This window comes from Mustela erminea, chromosome 13 (assembly GCF_009829155.1).
Source record: "Mustela erminea isolate mMusErm1 chromosome 13, mMusErm1.Pri, whole genome shotgun sequence".
In the NCBI taxonomy this organism is placed as follows: domain Eukaryota; kingdom Metazoa; phylum Chordata; class Mammalia; order Carnivora; family Mustelidae; genus Mustela; species Mustela erminea.
Window position 1 is genome coordinate 46,852,292 of NC_045626.1, and position 21,115 is coordinate 46,873,406.

Consider the following 21,115-nt stretch of genomic DNA (forward strand, 5'->3'; position numbering starts at 1 on the left):
CATTGTGCCCAGTAGTGGCACATGGGAAAGGTGTAACACATGCAACTATGATCACGATTTTGTTTCATGTGATCCCTAACCAGCAAGCACAAATGGGAAGGAAAAAGACACAGGTCATTAATACCATTTGAAAAGATGGCCGCCACATATTGGAGAGCTGTATGGTCTTAGTGAAACCCCCAATCTTTGCCTCCCTCTGTTCACTGGTGGCTCGCTGTCTCAACCTCATTTGCTGCCTCATCTCCCTCCAGCCCCCCTCCTTCCATTTGAATGTGAGGGGTTCCTCGAGGGCCCACAGAGGAGCTCTTCTCCCCTGCCGCCCTCTCTTTGCCTCAAAGTCATAGTCACTTTCACAGGCCCAACCCACGGTGTGGGCCCACGAAGCCCAGATGCTTCTCTCCAGACTTGTCTTCTTGGGGCCAGGTCCACACATCGGGTAACCTTATTGTTACTGCACGTGACTCCTGGATCCCTCAAATTTGAATCCCACAAGCAGAGCTTGTGGTCCACATGCCTCTCGGCAGTTAAGCCTTTCTCTCCATCCTTCCCACTGCTCTCTCTTCCTTGCTCTCTCTCACCAGTAAGAACCCTGCTAAGCCAGCCACGAGCCTACTAGGCGTCACTCTTTAACATTCCTCCCTCTCCCTTCCTGTCAAACCTTGTCAGTTCCCCCCATTTCTTAACTGTCTCTCCGTTTCATGCCACCCAGGGTCAGTCATACTTGACTAGCCAGACTACACAGCAGTAATGCCCCATCCTCCCCATGTCCACTCTGTCCCTTCGTGAACCCACTTGTCACTCTACAGCCAGAGCATTCCATGGGAAATGCCAGCGTGAGCACATTATATTACCCTCCCTTGCTCTTGGGGGAAGCTCCGACTCCCCAGCACATGTTGTGAAGCCCCAATCTCTCCTTCAGTTTCTTCTGCCTCTCTTTGCTCCAGCCATGTGGCCACCATTTTGTCCCTGAGCACTCCCTGCCCTTCCCACCTCCAGGCCTTCTTTATGTCCCTCTCCCCACAGGGATCACCTGTCTGCCTTTCCCCTCCAAATGCTGTCTTCTCTTCCCTCCATGTCTCAGAGTACCCATCCTTTTGTCTTTTATTCATCTTCATTCACCTCAGACTTTTCCTCTATACCGCTCATGGCCATTGTGATGACTTAATTAAACAACTAATGAGTACAGCTTTGTTAAGTATTTCTTTCCCCTCTAGAATAGAAGGTTCTTTTTTTTTTTAAATTTTTATTTATTTATTTGACAGACAGATATCACAAGTAGGCAGAGAGAGAAATTGGAGGAAGCAGGCTTCCTGCTGAGCAGAGAGCCCAATGTGGAGCTCGATCCCAGGACCCTGGGACCATGACCTGAGCTGAAGGCAGAGGCTTTAACCCACTGAGCCACCCAGGTGCCCCTAGAATAGAAGGTCCCTGAAGGCAGCCACTGCATCCTTATTCCTGCGTAAAGCACATACTTGAAGCAGCCCTTTCCTTAGAAAGATATGCTGAGGAGTTTATGATGTAGGGCTTAAATGTTTATTCTTCCACAGTCCCTGGATAACAAGGGTTCTCTTTGATGTCTTCAGACAGAGTCCTTACATAAAAGTAACATCAGTCCATGGGGCACCTGGGTGGCTCAGTGGGTTAAAGCCTCTGCCTTCAGCTCAGGTCATGGTCCCAGGGTCCTGGGATCGAGCCCCACATCGGGCTCTCTGCTCGGCAGGAAGCCTGCTTTCTCCTCTCTCTTTCTCTGCCTGCCTCTCTGCCTATCTTTATCTGTCAAATAAATTAAAAAAAAAAAAATCTTAAAAAAAAAACAAACTAACATCAGTTCTTATCTGGACCCCACATCTTGTTTTTGGGAACCAGTTAGCATTCATCACACTCGACAACTGCTGAGTCACGTCAGTTGAGTAATGAGCCACTCTGCTCAACAGCGTTGCTCACAATCATTTTTCCTTATCTGGTTACTAAAGGCGCCATAAATTTTCTTCTAATATGAGTGGTACTTCTGGCTCTTGGTCTCTGAGAACTTCAAAAGGTAGTACAAAGAAGACCGTTTTAGGAAACAACCACCTGGCTCTGAAGATGCTGTGTGACTTCTCAGCTCCTTGAATTCTATTGGCAGGTCAGGGCCTTCCCAAACCCTCAGAACTGGTTCAGCCTTAGAATCTCCCAGAGGGTCAAGACCAGCCTCAGAGAGGAGAGTTGGATCAGGTCTGTGTCCCCACCCTGCAGGCAGAAGGGGCTGGTCAAATCCCAAGCTCCTTATCAATCCCATGTTCACAGAGATCCCATGGGCTGATGCACATTTCTCCAGAAATGCTCCCTGTAGAGCAACCACAGAAGGCCCTACTGCTAGGACCAGTCACTCCAGACCCATCTCTGAGCAGATGGCACTGTTCATCACTTATACACTTTGGATTTCCCAAACTAGACTTAAGAATGGCCTCCAGAAACTTCAGTGGCTTAAGAACAGAAGCGCTGGGCACCTGGGTGGCTCAGTTGATTAAGTGATTGCCTTTGGCCCAGGTCACAATCCTTGAGTTCTGGGTTCGAGTCCCGCATCAGGCTCCCAGTTCCATGGGGAGTCTGCTTCTCCCTCTGACCTTCTCTCCTCTCAAGCTCTCTCTCACTCTCTTTCTCAAATAAATAAATAAAATCTTTAAAAACAAACAGACAAACAAAAAAACAGAAAAGCTTCCAGGTCTTGGAAAGCCGAGGGTCAGGCTGAAAAGACATAATTCCACAGAGCCTGGCAAGAGTGGGACCAAGATGCAAACAGCAGAAAGTCAGTCTCTCAAACACCCTGGAAGGTTGTCATGTGATTTCAGGCAGACTAAGTAGATTATCAGGCGGACCGTGGTTTTCGAAGAATACAAGTGACAATGGCATGTTTGGTGGCATGTTCTCAAATTCCCAATTACTTGCCTCATTAAAGCACACACTCCCGTGGCCAAAGAAAGCAGAATTAGGCCAGGAGAAAAGATACAGCTAACATTTGCACACTTCTTCAGATCTAGTTAGTTACTTATAATAACCCAGTTATCCCAAACTTGCTTAATTGAGTGGACATATTTGATTATTTGGATGTTTGTTATAGAATACCTTGTTTTCTGCAAAGAACAGCAGTCCTCTATCCATGGTGGTCTGAATCACCTGTCCGAAGGTTGGGATGGGAGCATTTGGTTGAGTTGGAACTCGAGCATAGCCTGTACCTTCAAAGTAATTTCTGTCTGACTCTTCCTTTCTCCTGTCAACATCAATGACCATACATTACAACACAGCAGCAAAGGCCCACCACTCAAGTGTGCTCTCTGAAAACCGAGCAAAACCCATGCAATGTAGCTGTCATGATTTTGTTCAAGAAGAAACGTCTTTAGAACAGGAAAATAGCCAACTGTTTCTCCTGTGTATGCGCTTAGGCTCTATGGTAATCAAACCCTACCTCGAAAAACATAACAGTTAGGAATCCCCTTTGAAAATATCTTCTTAGGAAGATGTGGCCTAGCAGCTGAAGACTGTGAAATGTAAAAAATTATTAACTTGAAATATAATTTTATTTGGAGTTGCAGTTTGCCCAAATCCTTTTAACTATAGGGAAGCTCAGGAGCTTAAGATAGCAATTTCCAAATAGTTTCAGGTGTCAGCGTACCTAGAAAGTCATGGTGTTCTATGTGGACTAATTTTTTTTGAAACTTACAGTAAATATGTAATTTGTGCCTGAATCAGGTGCCATCTAACATTGAATATTTTGTGGTAGGAGGCACCAAAACTTTAAGAAGGACTGATATTTTTTCAAAAAATCAAAAGTTGGGAAAACTCTATCAATCTAATATTTTATGCAAATGAGGAAATTTTAGGGGTGGGCTAGTAGTATTGCATGCAATCATAATTTAAGATCTACTGGCCCAAAGCTATCCGTGACATCAAAAGCAATCTCATTGGCTTATTCCTTTATTACATGTAATATAACTGCAAGTTACCAAAAATCAGTTACAGAGACGCTAGTTCCTGGTTGTTTTGTTGTTGTTTGTTTGTTTGTTTTACCTTCTACAAGGCTCTACTTCCGTTGTGTTGAGATTGAAAGTTTGTTTGAAGTTGTACAAGCTCAGAACATTTTCATTGAGGTCATCTAACTCAATACAACCTTTGTATGGAGGGAACCTCAGTCTAGCAGGAAGCTGAAAAGAAAAAAAGAAACAAAAAATCGAATTCAACTAAGGACAGTGATCAGGTTGGGCAAGAAATAGTATGAACCCATCACTTTTAACTGCCATTGTAACACAGGGTTAAGAATGGGGACCCTGGGGAGCACCTGGGTGGCTCAGTGGGTTAAGCCTCTGCCTTCAGCTCAGGTCATGATCTCGGGGTTCTGGGATCGAGTCCCGCATTGGGCTCTCTGCTCGGCAGGAAGCCTGCTTCCTCCTTTCTCTCTCTCTCTGCTTGCCTCTCTGCCTACTTGTGCTCTCTCTCTCTGTTAAATAAATAAAATCTTAAAAAAAAAAAAAAAAAAAAAGAATGGGGACCCTGGAGCCAGAGGCCCTGGTTTTGTTATTTACCAGCTGTCTGACATTGGGCAAGTTATTAAACTACTCTGTCTCAGTTTCTTCATCCACGAAATGGAACGGTAATGATGCCTATTTAAATTCATAGACTTAAGTCTAGATCAGAGCACACAGGAAGTACTCAAAAATGGTTAGCTTTTATCACTAGATATGCTTTAAGAATATATAGTGAAATCCATTTTATATATAATGGATAATTGAAATAGAGACCTGAGGTCCTTATGCCAAAGTGCAATGTAAATATTTTTGCTCAGTGAAATAACATTTACACTTACTCTGAAGTCAGGTGGGTAACCTCCAACATAAAATACAACGTTTTCAGGATCCAGATTGAGGAGCGTGTGGCTGCTTCCACCATCCATTTCATGGAATTGGGATGTTCCGGGTTTAATGGATGTGGCTTTTTTGGTGTAATTTAGACTTGCAAACTGATAAATTCTGTTTAAAAATAAGTTAAAATTATATGTAAAAGTTATAGAAACGCTGAAGAAGTCAAAGTCAAGATACTGAAAACGGGGTTTAGAGGTACATACACTGGGAGTTCCATGAGTATGGGTCAGATTAATAAACAGCAGTAGGCCAATGGAGTCGTACCTCTGAAATTTCACCCGGTCCATAACCGCCTCCTGAGTTTCGCTCTTGGTCACGCTCTGGTCCACCTGGAGTTCCGACTCCTGCTCTCCCAGGTTGTAGACACACGAGAGCTTGCCGTCTATAACTGCCATGCCAATGTAGTCCTTGGAGGCCTGGGGACATCAAGGCCACTTCAGAACATTTCGCAAACACACTGTTCCTCTCAACTTCACATCCCAAGAGAGCGCATTTCAAATAGCTAAAGGGTTTTCCACAGTATGCCTTGGCCAGACAGAATGAATGAGGTACCTCTTTGTACAGAATAATACAGACAAAACACTTAATAATGTCTGCACTGTCTTTGCTCCCAGATTATTGCACTCAGATTCACTCCCCCTTTCGCTCAATCTGCAAATATTTGTCAAGCACTTGCCATTAAGATGAACCAGATATAGACTCAGGTCTCCATTAGATTTTAGTCTGGAAATAAGCCATTTTTGTTCTCCCTGTAGCACATATTGATCTCTTAACAGTTTGTGCATGCTTCTGTTAAAACACCTAGAACCCTCTGTTATCACGTGAGGTCAGTTACATATGTATCTTTCTTCTCTGTTAGAATACTAGCACCTGAAGGTACACACGGAGTTTTAAAGTTGTGGTAAAATATACATAACATGAAATTGACATTCAAGAAACAAGTTTCTGTTTATCATAAATACAGGGTGGGGTGCTCTGCAGGGAGATGGTATAAATTTGTTGCAGGAATAAAGTAATGTGCATTTTGTCAAAATACACAGCAGAAAGTCATGTCCTAAGAAAGCGACAAATAAAGAACCAACATTTTAAAGCATTAGAGAGTGATTAATAATAGTGTCAATTTTAGGAATCTTTAACACCCACATACACAAATGATAGCCAATTACTTCCTAATTGGCCAGAATTTTCCAGAATCATGTTTCAGACATTTTCTTTTTCTTACCTATTATATCTTAATGCAGCCAGCAATTACCTTTTCCTCTGACACGTAAGTTGAAGAAATGTATTTTAAGAGGAGGAACTAAAGGCTACAATCAACTGGTCGAATGAACTGTTGCCTAGGTCAGGCTCAATCGGTTGAGCGTTGAACTCTTGGTTTTGACTCAGGTCGTGACCTCAGGGTTGTGAGATCAGGCCCTGTGTTACGCTCTGCACTGGGAGTGGAGCCTGCTTAAGATTCTCTCTCCCTCTCCCTCTTCCCCACTCCCCTGCTCACTCTCTCTCTCTCAGGAAAAAAAAGAAAATGAAGTGTTCACAATGCCTGTAACAGTAGTGGTTTGAATAATTGAGAATGAGAAAGAGTAGGGCAACTACATGCCTTACTAATGAGGCAGCAGAGGCTTCATTCCACTTCAACCCTCACCCACAGATGGTCCCACCCCTGCCCACTTGGGGAAGGGTCTGCAGCTGGGCATTCTGAGGGGGAGGGCTGGGTCACGATTTTGTGAGGAAGAACCACGGCTGGTTTCCATGAAGCCTTGATATTACTGCCCTGGTTGTGTAGGGAGGGGTGCCGAACTTTAACCCCTAGTGTGCATGTGCTCGCGTGTATACACACATATGTCATGTGCTGAGCCCACTGGGCATGTTGCACTATTTTTACCAAAATGCATCTATCTATAAACTGTAATTAGTCTTATTTCTCATGTTTTAAACATTTTATTTCCATCGGATAAGGCCAACAGATAACAATCTGCCCCTTGTGATGCCATCAGAGGGGGTGGAGTCTGTTGACATACCGGTGGGATTTCTTCCTGCTGTGCACATGGCAATGACACGTTTGAGACATGTGTCTCAAAAACCATATTCTTGGGCACCTGGGTGGCTCAGTGGGTTAAAGCCTCTGTCTTCAGCTCAGGTCATGATCCCAGGGTCCTGGGATCGAGCCCCGCATCGGACTCTGCTCAGCAGGGAGCCTGCTTCCTCCTCTCTCTCTGCCTGCCTCTCTGCCTACTTGTGATCTCTGTCTGTCAAATAAATAAATAAGATCTTTAAAAAAAAAAAAACCAAAAAAAACATATTCTTCTGGGCCACAATTCAACCCACAAAGATGATGGTGGGTTGGTGATGGCGGTATGGTCACCCCAGCAACATTCCAGGGGAAGCCTTCTGCTGTGTCGTGTGGACACTTAACAGCCCTATGGAGAGAACTATGTGGCATGAAAAATCCCTCCTACCAACAGCCAGTGCTAACTCACAAGGCATGTGAGGGAGCCAAACTGAAAGCTAATCTCCAGTGCCCGTCAAGCCCTCAGATGACTGCTGCCCCAGCCCACACCTTGCGAGACACCTCATGAGAGCCCCTGAAAGAAGCCATCTGGCTAAGCCATTCTTGAACATCATACCATAGAAAGTGTGAAATAATAAATTTTTACTGTTGCTTTGGGCCACTAAATTTGGTGGTCATGCAGCAAATATATAACCAATATTCAAAAAAAAAAAATCCTCAGGCCATATTGTTCTAAAAACAAGAGAAATGTTGAAGGAATACTTACATCTTTATTTCCGAGGTACATCACAAACATATTCTCCGTCCTCCCATATTCTCTTGAGTCAGGTCTTTGGAGAAACAAAGAAAGAGATGTGTATCCTTTCAAGTCTTCTAGGTCATTTGGCACCCGGACTTCAACTCCAGATTTACCATTGAACCTCATGGGGATAGCAACCTGTGAGGGAAAAGATCTATGTCATTAAAGATTCTTCTGTGAGGGAAGAGGGCATGATCAGAGGGCCAGCCTGGGACTCTGCCACGACTCCTTTCAGCTCTACACTGGCATTTCCCAGTTGTTATGATAAAGGGCAAAGGAGTGTGCATATCTCTTAGATCTGGCTTATACACTCATGAAGGTGTTTCAGGAGCTGGGTAACAAAGCATTCATGTTCTTCCTGTTTGCCAGTCAGGGGTCTTTGAGAAGTGCATCTAGTTCTCTGCACCAGAAATGATAATCCTTATTATAATCATAATATAATTATGCTGCAGCCCTAGAAGATTTTGTACAGATGACCTAGCATGTATGGAAGCACTTAGCATGGTGCCTGGTGTGTTGTAGATATATAACACATCAAAAATATTTTTTAAATAAATTCTTTAAGGAATCATTCCTCATTAATATATTACATGTTACGGTTGCATTTACTATAGGCATTCACTCCTTAAAAATGAATGCATCAGGGCTCTCTAAAAACAGTGCTTCTCAAACTCAGTTGGTGAAGGATCATTTTTTCCCCCTCTCTAATCTTCCCTGGAACAATACTTTTGTAAATATATTAAAAATGAAATTATTAGAGAAATGAAATAAAGAAGGTATGCAAAATACAGATCTACTATCCCAAGCTTGAATTTTGAGGCAATTTTAGATATATACCTTCAGCTTTATATTTATATATAATGGACCAATAACAAAATTTCTAATTTCTCTGATGAGTGCTGGTCTGTGGACCAGCTTGGGTAGATGGCATTCAAATACAGAAAATAAATATTCCTTAATAATCTAAAGAATGACTCCTGGAATGATACCTGCACCAAGTATATCTTGTCTATCAAGCATTTAAATATTTATGGAAAACCTGGTTTATGCAAGGTATTATGTTGGAATGGCGTACTCAGCAGTAGTGTGGGCTGTCATTTCTCAAACGTGTTGTGACTGAGCACCCTTCACCCACTTTACAGGCTCATTTGATGCCTCTATGTCTCCTCCCCTCTGCCCTCCAGTCTACCCAACCACAACCTGAGTCTTTCCTGGCATGTCCTTTGTCACCTGGAAAACTCTCAGTCTTTTAAATTTTTTTAATTAAGAAACCATCTCATGTATACATAAAACGATGTAGAATATACCTGTATATTCACTACATTCTTAATAAACTACACATAAGTTGTATAACTGAAGCTCCTTGCAAATCTCACCCTGTCCCCGTTCCTCTCTCCCACCTCAGAGGCCTTCAGAACCTGAATTTAGATTCCTATGCATAGGAATCTAATGTTGTACTATTTTCACCAAAATTCATCTATTTATAAACTGTAATTAGGCTTATTTCTCATGTTTTAAATATTTTAATATAAATGGTATCTCTACACACTCATCTACAACTTGTTTTCTTGGCCTCCCTCTGTTTGTAGATTTATCTATGTTAACATACCTATTGGCTCCAGCTCATTTACGTTTATTGTGGCATGCATACATTGATCACATTGTATACATTGTATACATTTGTATACATTTATCACAGTTTTAGTCATCTCCTATTGATGAACATTTGGCTTTTTTTTCCAATTATTTTTTGTGATGACAAGCTGTGTCACATTGAACATTCTTCTACATGTCCTTTAGTACCAATATGAGACTCTCCAGGTAGAAATGAGTGGTGTCAAGACCTTCTCAACACAGCTTTATCCAGCTTCTTAGCCTGCTTACCAGCTGCAGCACTTAGCAGCTGGTGAGTAACCTGAGGCCAGGACTATGGCTTCCTAATCTCTCTGTCCTGGGTACCCAGGAGAGTGCCACAAAACCCAGGTGCTCAAAAGTGCTGGCTTTTTTTAAGTTGTATTTTATTATTTCCCACTTACATGGCACTATTAGCCAGGACGTATTTTACATTACATAGTTTAATCTTAAAAATCTCTTGGGAGCCATCTTATTATGTACCCTCCTCTACAGATGAACAAAATGAGCCAGAGAGGTGAAGTGGCTAGCCCAAGGTCCTACAGCTCATAAGTGACAGAGCTAGGATCAAAACCAAGGCACTCTGGTTTGGTTAACAAGTTCTTAACCACGGTATTATACGTTTCAAATTTTGTTGGACAAATTAGTGAATGAACATAGAAGGGCAAAAGCTAGAAACATACTATTTCTCATTTTGGTTTTTATAAAGCATGAATGGGTATGAAAAAGTAGTGTCTTCCAACTGCGCCTTATGCTCTTTTTCTACTAGAGGTTTTTCTTTTGTTTTGTTTTTTAAGACTTTATTCATTTATTCGACAGAGAGGGGGAGAACACAAGCAGGAGGAGTGGCAGGCAGAGGGAGAGGGAGAAGCAGGGTCCCTGAGGAGTGCAGAGCCTGATGTGGGGCTTCATCCCAGGACCCCAGGATCATGACCTGAGCCAAAGGCAGACACTTAACCTACTGAGCCACCCAAGAACCCCCCTGCTAAAGGTTTTACGCTAAGAGTTCTTCTCTTTTCCCAGACGTTAGGACTCAAAAGAAGTAATAGTGAGCCTTGGAATCAACCACAGTGTCCTTAGGGCAGTAATATTCTAACTTGGTTTCTCGACCCTCTGTCTCCAAATATCTCACAAGGGGGTGGATGAAAAATGCAAGCTGTTTCATTAATATTGTTTTAGGACAAAACAAATTCTTGAGAGAGAAGTGTCAGGAATTCAGGTAAATACTGTCAGGTTTAAACGAGAAAGGCTGATGAATTTGTGTTCCAGTGAAGAAAATCTGCTATCATCCTCTGTCCTCAGTAAAGGTGGATTCTACAACTTTCAACTTATAATAAGAAAGTAGGATCTGTGCAGTATCATATCAGCATATTCTGATGATAGAACCCTTACTTGAACTTGCAATAACGCTTCACCAATGGGCTCTGGAAAATACTTCATCCCGCCTGCATAAACTCAGTGGGGAAGAAACCGCTTCAGGTCTCTGACATACCAGATCATTTAGGGCATGAAGGTAGTGTGTGCTTTTGAAGGTTGACAGAAGAAAGTCATCTTTCACTTTCCAAACCACCAAAGAATTAGAAGAAAGACAACCATTTCATGTGTAAACAAACGTCTTCCCTTTCTTGGTGAATGTGGTAACTTCTCAAAGACCGAGTCTTGGTGCATGATGATGTGCGACACACCTACCTTATTTGCAGCATCTCTGGCCTGCTGAATTAGCTCCCGGATACGGTCCACATTATCAGAGATGTTGCCTAGTGGCAACAGCTGTTGGTTGATACTCTCAATCTTGCTCAAAAGATCAGGCAGTTTATTGGTTAATTTCTTTACTGTTGGTGAGATGACAAAACAAATTTATAAATGTGAGTTGAGAAAAGGTTAAATAGGATTTTCTCATTGACAATATTTGTCAAGAGTTATGATTGGTCCCCAAATATTGGGTAGGATGACTCAGAGTCAGGTAATACCTTCCCTAAATACATCATGGATTTTTACCTACAATCTAGTTATCAAATCATCTTTCTTGACCACTACAGAAGAAAATAAACCTCTGTTTTTGTTTTTTAAGATTTTTTATCTATTTATTTGACAAACAGAGGTCACAAGTAGGCAGGTGGGGTGGGGGGAAGCAGGCCCCCCGCCAAGCAGAGAGCCCCATGCAGGGCTCCATCTCAGGACCCCGGGACCATTACCTGAGCTGAAGGCAGAGGCCCAACCCACTGAGTCACCCAGGTGCCCTTAAACCTCTGTGTTTTGATCCTTAGTATCAATTATAACTTAATACCTCATGATTAAGGGATATGTATCTCTACTCTATAAAATGGAAAATCAATAACAATGTTAATGAATTAAAAAAAATCTTACCTAGTCTAATTAATAGAATACCCATATTTTTTAATGTATTATGTGAAACTATTTTCTAATATTTAAAAAAAAAAGATTTTATTTATTTATTTGACAGAGATCACAGCAGAGAGGAAGGCAGAGAGAGAGAAGGGGAAGTGGACTCCCCACCAAGCAGAGAGCCCAATGTGGGGCTCGATCCCAGGACCCTGAGACCATGACCTGAGCCAAAGGCAGAGACTCGACCCACTGAGCCACCCAGGTGCTCCACTTTCTAATATTTTAAATTTCTAATTTTGGGCTTTACCAGGGAAGAATTTAAATAAATCGACCAAAGCATATAATAATGCACAAAATGGATAAGATGTCCTGGCCAAAGGACGCCTGATACCTGAGTTATCTGCATCAGTGAGAGCCTTGTTGAAGTCTTCACGTTGTGTGCTCCCATATGTATCTTTAATTCTCGTCACATCTGTCTGAATGGGGCCGAGCCCATCTAGCACCTCATTTGTGATGTCGTTGGCATTTCTGACCATGCTCTTTGCACTACTGATCATACCACTGATGTCATCTAATGCACACACAGAGGGAGGTTTAAGGATCTGAAATGGTCGAAAAAAAGAAGCCAAGGACGGGGGTGGGGGAGGGGTGGCGTAGGGAGATGCTGACCTCTCTGTATCCCACGAAGGTCATCACGGATGGCGGTGATATTGGTGTCAATCAGCCCTTTCTGAACTGTTATAACCTTCAGAGTCTGTTGTAGGTTGTTGAGAGCAGGGCTGATTTCTACAATCAAACAAAGCATCAGGAGGCAATTACCTATGGTTTCTGATCTTCCATTGGTATTGGTGGCGCCTGAAGTAGCCAGCATTGGCAGAGCAGTGAGCAGATGTGCATCTCAGAGATACCCACTGTAGGTGCCTAGACCCACAGCTCCAGGGGACTCTGCTTACAGAGGCCAGGAGCATTCCCAAGCCTGTGGTATCAGGCTCCTCAGAAGAAATGGAGAGGCTTAATCTTTTAAGGGAGGTTAACTCCCTTAAACTTGCCTCTGCTCGGGGCAAATGTCTCTTAGTGTAAGAAAAAGAGGTGACTGTCCTCTTCATTGCTGTGTCACAGTGCATTGTCTGGCAGTAGTCGGAGCTTGATATTAGGGCATACTTATTGAATGAATCAATGAATGAATGAATAATGCAGAAAGAATGCCTCTTCCGTCAGAATATAATAAAGAAGTGCCATTGAGAGAGCCTTATCCAAGCAAATAGACACACAAAGTAGGCTTTGTTTGTTTCTGTTTGTTTCCAGACTGACACTTTTAAAACCATTTAGTGAAAGGGAAGGAGTTCACAGACATTCCTCGCTGATAATATTGCCATTTGGGGTCATGGGAAATGACCAGTGAATGCTTGAAGAACCAAGTGATGATATATGGTTTAAATTGTGATTCTAGGACTGATTTAAATAACAATGTAGACAAATACCACACAATCTTTCTTGTATGTGGACTCTAGAAACACCCTCAAAACAAAAACAACAAGCTCACAGATACAGGGAACATATTAGGGGCTGTCTGTACCTGGGGGTGGGGTTGGGGAAAATGGGTGAAGGGGATCAAAAGGTAAAAAGAAGCAATCAAGCTTGGTAGAAAACAAAAGAAAAAATACCGATGTCTTAGTATTCTAATCCTATTTAAAACCAAACCTCACCTCCTAGCTCAGATTTTGTAAAGGGAAGAGATGTTATACCAGGAAATTTTAATTCCTGCAATGTGCGAAGCAAATCATTCTATGTCACTACATATTTTTTTTGATGTGATTTTTCATGTATTAGGGTTTTTTTAATAAAAAAAAGAAAAATACATTTGTTTACTGTCAGAAGGCCATCTAATCACTAAACGGACTAAGATGACTTCTTGGCTATGAAGGAACAAGAGAGACCAGAGTAAAATCAAGAGACAGCATTTTCAGAACACTGGAATTTGGTGAGATTGAGATGGTTTAATTGTTTTATTAAAAAAATTAAGCAAATGGGAACTTTTCAAAGATAAAATTTATGATTCAAAAATTCTCATGCTTCACAGTAGTAGTAATTTGGGTACTTTTACCTACTAAGACTCTAGGATTTAAGAAACTTTGAAGCCCCAGTGACCTGGAATTATTATCTGGGCCTTGAATGAGAAACCAGCCCTGCACATTGTGTACATCTCCAATGTCATGGTCACCTCTGGATTAAATGAAATAGGCCCTCAAGTCCCGACCCAAAGAGACCTGGCACCTTTAAGATTTATGTATACTCATGAGGTTCTTGTTATTTTAGTACATGAGAGAATGTTGGGTAGAAACTTCAAATCTATAAAATAGACCTTGGCTTTACAAGGTATCATCTGCATTAACACTGAGATTGCAGGAGAGCATCTGCTTCTAGAATTTGCTACTACTCCTGGTCTTATAGGTCCTTCTCAAGCCCTTGGCTATCCCAGCCACCCCCTACCCACCAACCCTAATACCTTGCCGCAGCTGCTTCTCTGTTATCTTGGCTTGCTTCAAGAGTTTATCACTGTCAGAACTCAGGGTTTTCGCTTTTCCAGGAAGATCTTCCTTTATCACTGTCTGAAAGCAAAGCATTCATCAGCCTCCAGCAAGTGAGTGGCACAGGGTAGGAAACGCAGAGGGAGATTTTCATCCTACTCTGAAAAGTCTAATCTTCAGTCTTTAAAGGATGAGGTTCAAAGGTGGGAAGGAGGTTTAAAAAAAAAAAATGTTTCTTAAAAGATATAATTAGGGCTGTAGGGAGATAGAGAACTCGAGGCTTAGCGAAGCAGACCTTTCCCTGGTGACCGACTGACAACCTATGTAACACCTATTTCATTTTTCTCCCTGTCCGCACAATACCCTCTTCAATAACTGAGACAGAACTGAATTGCTTTTGGGTGTTCAATATTTGGGAGAGAAACGTCTTTAACCTTCCAAGAAGGCCTGTCTCCTAATTCTCTGATGTCTAATATTCTGTTCTTTATTTTTAGGTATAGGAATATTATATGGTGCAGAGAAGGCCCCATAGGACGCTAAGGCATGCCTAGGTGTGAAGACAAATACGGGAAATAAATGATCACCACACTGTCCATAAAATCTTTCTCTTCCTTGGGAAATGTCAATACTTAATCACAGCCTAAATCATTCCTGGAAAGGGGCAGGATATATCACCCATCTTGGTTCAACACTGACAATCAGTGTAATTTCCATTTGGCTTTACAAATGGTTTTTTCAGCAGTGCAGCACAGATCAAGACCGTCAACTGAAATACAGAAATGGTCCGCATCTAGACCAAGTTCACGTCTATTCTATACAACGAATTCTGATTTACAATAATGCTTGTTTATATTTCTCAGTGCATACAAAAAGAAAGGGTCCCAGCGCAGGTGCCCACCTGGAGCGCAGACTCGGATGCGCTGGTGGCCTTGTTGGCGGCGTCCTCAGCGGCTTTGATGGCGTTGAGAATGTTCTCATAGGCCGTGGCGGCGTCCACTGCACAGCGCACCAGCTCATTCCCGCTGGTGTTCCTCTTGATCCTGAAAGACAGTGCGGGCCAAGGGCTCCAGCAGTCCCCACTGCTTGCAGCGGAGGCCCCCTCCACCTGCCTCTTCCCCCAGCTTCCCAGATTCATTGGGCAAATGGAAGACCAGAGGCGTCGTGCACGCAGCTGGGAATCAAACCCCTGTTAAAGGTGGGATTGGGTCCAGGGCCCTGGGTCCCACCCTCCACCCTGTTCTGGAGACCCAGTTGTCGGGCAGGCTTGCACACTAGGCTCCAGCTCCCCGTTCAGTTAGACCTCGGGGCTCACTCACTCCTCCAGCTGCTTCGCCAGCTCTTGCAAAGACTGCGCATGCGCTTCTGCCTCCGCCACCAGGGACGCTTTGCTGGTGGACCGGGAGAGTTCTCTCACTTTGTCATTTAGCCTGTGTCTTTCTTCCTTTATAGTGGCAGCTAACTTTTCATATTCCTATGTATCCAGGTAAACAGAGACAGTGTCCAATTGAAGCAAACAATGCATATGCCATTTTCTTGAACTCTCATAAACTTCAGGCTCCCGGGATGCATTACTTCGGCAGTGGGACTGACAGAACTCTAACTTTTCCCAACTTTGGAACTTTTTTCTTATGGTGGATACCCACTTTGGTAAGTTTTATAAAAGCACACTGTTATCATTAGGGTAAAGTTGTACTAAACCAAACCCTTTTTTCTGATTTAAAAGTGGCGATTATAAAAGATATTTCCCAAATACCCATTGGGCAGCTAATGGGGTCAATCTTTGATCAGTCCTAGATAGGCCCCACTAATAGTAAAAGTAGACTTGATATTTTAAAAACAGCATTCCAATTTCGTTTTGTTTTCACAAAAGCAACCTTTGCTTGCTGTGGGCTAACTAGATGATAGGACTAGACAGAGGGAAGACCCATCATTGGCACCGCGGCACCCCAAAGGGGCAGCACGGTAAACATTTTGGTTTATTTCCTTCCATCTAAAAGACATCTACTGCAGAAAAAACACAGATTAGCCCATATTCTAGATTCCTCGTATACAATCTGAATGTTTTTCCAGTTTTCTGGAGAAGCAGTTTGTCTCTACCTCCTGGCTTTCCCTCATCTGCTGCAAGAGCACGTTGGTCTGCAGTAAGGAAGAGTCCGCCGTGGCTAGGTACTTGGACAAATCACTCCGCAGGGAATTCGTTTGTTGGATTTGTGTCTGGAGAGAAAAAAAGAATATCTGCTTGAACGACATGGTATGTTATCAGAAGGCAGAGGCCCAGTCATTGGGACTGCAGCGGAGAAGTAATTTCAGAGCCTGGAGCTTCTCTTGAACTTAAAGATCATCTAGGCAACTACAGAGTGAGGGGAAATCAGTTCCCTTTGCTGTGTGGGAGTGTTGTCATGGTTTCGTCAAACTCCATGCCAGGAAAACAACAGTTAATGCTGGGGAAGAAGCTTCCTATCCCGGCAGTGACTGGGCCAATGAGATGAGTCAGCTCTGCTTTGTGAAGCAGAATCAGGGATTTTCACTAAACAAATCAGCACCAACCATCACCATCCTCTATGCGCCAGGCCCCATGGGCACACACAGGTGCTTCAAAGTCCTCAACAAGAGAGCACACAGGACCTGGGGAGCCACCAAAGCTCCAAGACAAAATTGGATCATGCTCCATCATCATCATCGGTGACACTGGCGTCATCAGTGACTTCCAACAGAAAGTCAGTCTAAAGAGTTTTCTGGAGTTAAGCAGATTGCCATCTACTAAGATATTATTTATTTTCTTTTACCAAATTCTTCTTGTTGGGGCTCAGTCCTGTGTTACTTCCCTCTGACCTTTCTGTCATTTTTTAAGGCCACAAGCTCGTGTTGCTGTCTCAGCATACAATGTGCACCACTGAAAAAACACAAGTACTATGAAATCTTGGGCTCCAAACCCTGTCTCTGCAGCTCCTGCATGAGGCCTGTATTTTAATCTATTTCCTGTAATGCAGATAATGGCTTAAAATGCCTTTGCCGGTGATTATGATAATGAGGCTTACCCAGCTGACACAAAAAGTTGCTTATTTAAAACATATATTATATCCTTGGATTTAATTATAGCAATATTGGTTTCATTTCTCATCTACTTGGCAACATTATTCCTCCAGTACTCCGTCAGCCCGGGGCCGGGGTAAAGCCATTTGCCCTGCTTTCTCTGTGGTTTGAGTTCACAATCTTTTCTGGTGACTGAGAAGTAGGAATGACTTTGGTTTTGCATTTAATTCCCGATTCCTGTTTGATGAGCATCTGCTATACAGACAGACACACACAGACTAGATGTGTGGACAGGTGCCCAGCCAGGCCACTTTGTTAAAGATACCTGCGCTTCCTCCGTCTCATCATTAATGAAAGCGTGCAGATGCTAACTGTGGACCCACCTTGATGGATTCCAAAGCTTTCTCATTTTCTTGGTTGAGGCCAGTGGCCTGCTTTGCTTGGGCAGCTGCCTTCTGTAGCATGGCACGGAGGTCGCCGAGTTTGGCTTCGTAGTCATGCAAAGAATCCCGTAGACTCTTAACAAGGGCGCTGTTCTCGCCTTGGTGCTGTTCCAGCCAGCTCTTAATCCGAGTCAGCACTGGAATACATCACATTTTGTTTTTCACTTGAGACATGAGTACCTTGAAGCTAAGCTATAAAGACTACAGAAGAAGAACCGAGTTTCCACTCATTTCCTGGTTTTCTTTGAACTTGTAAGGGAACAGGAAAGGAAACTAACATTTATGCAGCACCTGCTGTGTGCATGGCTATGTGTGCATATGTAACCCACATGAAAACAGTAATATCAGTCTCATGTTTCAGATATGGAAAAGGACAGGTCGAGAAACTAGGGGACTGATCCCAAGTTTCATGGCCAGTCTTGGCACTTGAACAAGACCTGCAGAGGGTAAAGTGCATACTCCAAACAGTACTACTAACACTACCAACTAACACTACTACTACTACTACTATGACCGATTACTAACTGCAAACTAACACTGTCCCCTCCGTCAAAAGCAAACACTACTATTAAATCTGAACACCACAAATGGTAAAAGAAAACTGTTACCATCTGTATATTAGCCACTGATGTGCCATTTTATTAGAGAAGAAAGATCACTCTTTGAAAAACTATGCACCAGACTTCTGTTTCTCAGTTTTGAACTAATGAGGCATTGTCTCTCACCAGAGCCTTTAGATATATTCAATATCTACACCCAGTTTTTGGTTTCCACAATAGTAGTGCTAATATCAATTTGTGATTCCCAACCCCGATGGTGGTGAGGTGACCATTAAAAAATGATACCATGAGAAAGTTGGGTGGAGTTGAATGAAGAAGAAAAATGTTGTTAAGAAGGAAAAAGAGGTCTCAGTATCTAATGTCTTAGGAGAAGAATCTCTCTCTCTCTTTTTTTTTTTGTGCATGATGGTAAGATGTTATGTTCTTACCACCTCTTGGTAGCTCAGAAAGGCTACCCAGGTTCACATGCTGCTCTAAAAGTCGTGTGTATGTTGGGGTGCCTGGGAGGCTCAGTCCACTGAAGCTCTAACTCTTGATTTTGGCTCAGCACAGAGTCTGCTGGAGATTTTCTCCCTCTCCCTTTGCCCTTCCCCCACCCTTCTAAAATAAATAAATAAACCTTAAAAAAAAATCCTGTGAAGTGAAATGACAAGTCTCTCCACCTGTACCCAGGGACCCGACTTTGTTGTACTTTGCACACTGTATTTCAAGCCTACTAGAATGGACAGCATGCAAGGCTCTGGGAAGGTCCTTACAGAGCCGAGCCTCTCTCTTATCAGCTTCTGCTTTTTTCAGTTGCTTTCCAAAGTCGCGGTTCCGTAGCTCTCTCATCATGCGCTCTGCTTCAGCCCACTCTCTGGAAAAATCCCCTGGAGGCAGGTTGTTGCCTTCCCCATTGGTCCCAGAGATCTGCTTCAAGAGAACTAGAAAACATCGAGTAGTTTATTAAACTGGGAATTCTGTACACCGGTCGACTACTAAAATACAAACAAACAAAAAAAAGCACAGAGATTTTTATGGAGGGTTCATATTAGTTTTTTAGTGTCACTATAGGATCCCTTCCATAGTGTTGAACTCTTTAGGAGAAATTCTTTCAGGGCACAGAACAGGCTATGTAATAAAAAAAATATATTTAATTGGATTGAGTAACTCCTTACTGTGCACATTCTGGATGACATTTTTAATCTTTGTGTCCAGCTCTTTCGCACTTTGGATGGTCTGATCGACATTGTTATGTAATGCTTGTGCTTTTCTGGAATTTACCTGAACCTATATGAAAATAAATTCATTAGCAACAAACCATTTTTGGGAGGCAGAGCTATCAATATTTTGGGGACAGTAACAATAAAAAGTTAACGTTATTGACGTAACATCTTACCTTTTCTTGCAAAGTTTCAAATTCATGATTCAAACTACCCAGTTCCTTTTCTAGACCATCCATTTTTAATCCGTGATTTGAAATGGCAGACCGGTAGGTGAGTAACTGATTCTGAAAGTAACATGCAAAGTTAATCTCACTTTAGAGCAGAATTTTGGAGTAAGTCCTATCAACTTGGTAATCCTGGTAATGATACAGAAGGATTCATTTAGCAAGCCCAGTATAGGTCCACAGGAAAAGGTTGGGTTCTTTGAAATCGGCTACTTGAAGACTCTACTCTCTCTCTTTCTTTTTTTAAGATTTTATGTATGTATGTATGTATGTATGTATGTATGTATTTAGAGACAAGAGAGTATGGGGAGGGGCAGAGGGAGAGGGAGAGAGAATCTTAAGCAGACTCAGTGCTAAGCGTGGAGCCCCACAGGGGGCTCCATCTCACAACCCTGAGATATGACCTGAGCCGAAATCAAGAGTCAGATGCCCAACTGACTGAGTCAACCAGGTGCCCCAAGAATCTATTTTATGACGTAAGTTGTGACAAGGCTCTAAAATAAACTTAAAAACACGAAGAGATCAGAGATACTTTACTTGAATTAGTGACCTAACCTTAAAGAAATGAGGATGGTACCACCTACCTGGTGTATTACATTTCAGACTGTAATACACTGTGTTGCGTTTAACTTTTATTTATTTATTTTAAGATTTTATTTATTTATTTGACAGACAGAGATCACAAGTAGGCAGAGAGGCAGGCAGAGAGAGGCGGGGAGGCAGACATCTCGCCAAGCAGAGAGCCTGAAGGGGGCCAGTCCCAGGACCCAGAGACCATGACCCGACCTGAAGACAGAGGCTTTAACCCACTGAGCCACCCAGGCACCCCTTAACCTATATTTAACAATATTAAAAGCAGTGCTGAAGGCTACTTTAGTGAAGGACCCACTAGATTCAAAGAATCTGATGGCAGGAAGGGAATTGAGAGCTCATTTAAATGAACGCTCTCACATTACAAATGAGAAAATGGAAGCCCAAAGAAGTTGAGTGACTTATCTATGCCATGGCTGTCGAGCTGACCACTGATTGCTTAAGGACCAGAATCCAGTCATTTTGGGTACTAAACTGTTTCATTACTTTTAGAGGGTGACATTGCTACACATAATATCTAGACTGGTGATCATTTTCATTTTTTTTGGAAAAAAACTTGTTAATTCCTTGAAGAAATGTACAGGAAAAAGCAACATTATCACCTCCACTTGCAATGCGAGAGAGCCAGTGTTGGAGGGAACATAGGCTTTACAGCTTAGGTCCAAACCCGAGGTCTGCCACTTTGTAGATAAGCCTCACTGAGTTTTATCTCCTTCATCGGTAAATCGGGGAGTATAATATTACACTGCCAGGTTGTTTAGATGATGTTCTGAAGTGTCGCATAACATCAACCTTCAAAAATGTCATTCCCCTTCTCACGCTTATTCCTAGTGAATTTTCAGGGTATGTGT

The 21,115-nt window shown here is 42.6% G+C and overlaps 1 protein-coding gene across 4 annotated transcripts in view; it reads right to left on the reverse strand.

Annotated features, from left to right (window-relative positions):
- The window catches only part of LAMA3 (laminin subunit alpha 3), a 264,586-nt gene that overhangs the window by 31,684 nt on the left and 211,787 nt on the right, over positions 1-21,115 (reverse strand). For all 4 annotated transcript variants that reach the window (XM_032311338.1, XM_032311337.1, XM_032311339.1 and 1 more), the window contains 16 exons: positions 19,623-19,733; positions 19,402-19,513; positions 19,000-19,167; positions 17,625-17,821; positions 16,306-16,422; positions 15,525-15,679; positions 15,107-15,248; positions 14,187-14,289; positions 12,350-12,466; positions 12,072-12,251; positions 11,024-11,166; positions 7,670-7,840; positions 5,160-5,311; positions 4,841-5,003; positions 4,048-4,181; positions 3,106-3,250 (listed from right to left, as the gene is read on the reverse strand). In XM_032311338.1, coding sequence (XP_032167229.1) covers positions 3,106-3,250; positions 4,048-4,181; positions 4,841-5,003; positions 5,160-5,311; positions 7,670-7,840; positions 11,024-11,166; positions 12,072-12,251; positions 12,350-12,466; positions 14,187-14,289; positions 15,107-15,248; positions 15,525-15,679; positions 16,306-16,422; positions 17,625-17,821; positions 19,000-19,167; positions 19,402-19,513; positions 19,623-19,733 — 2,310 coding nt within the window. The remainder of the gene's footprint in view (positions 1-3,105; positions 3,251-4,047; positions 4,182-4,840; positions 5,004-5,159; positions 5,312-7,669; positions 7,841-11,023; positions 11,167-12,071; positions 12,252-12,349; positions 12,467-14,186; positions 14,290-15,106; positions 15,249-15,524; positions 15,680-16,305; positions 16,423-17,624; positions 17,822-18,999; positions 19,168-19,401; positions 19,514-19,622; positions 19,734-21,115) is intronic.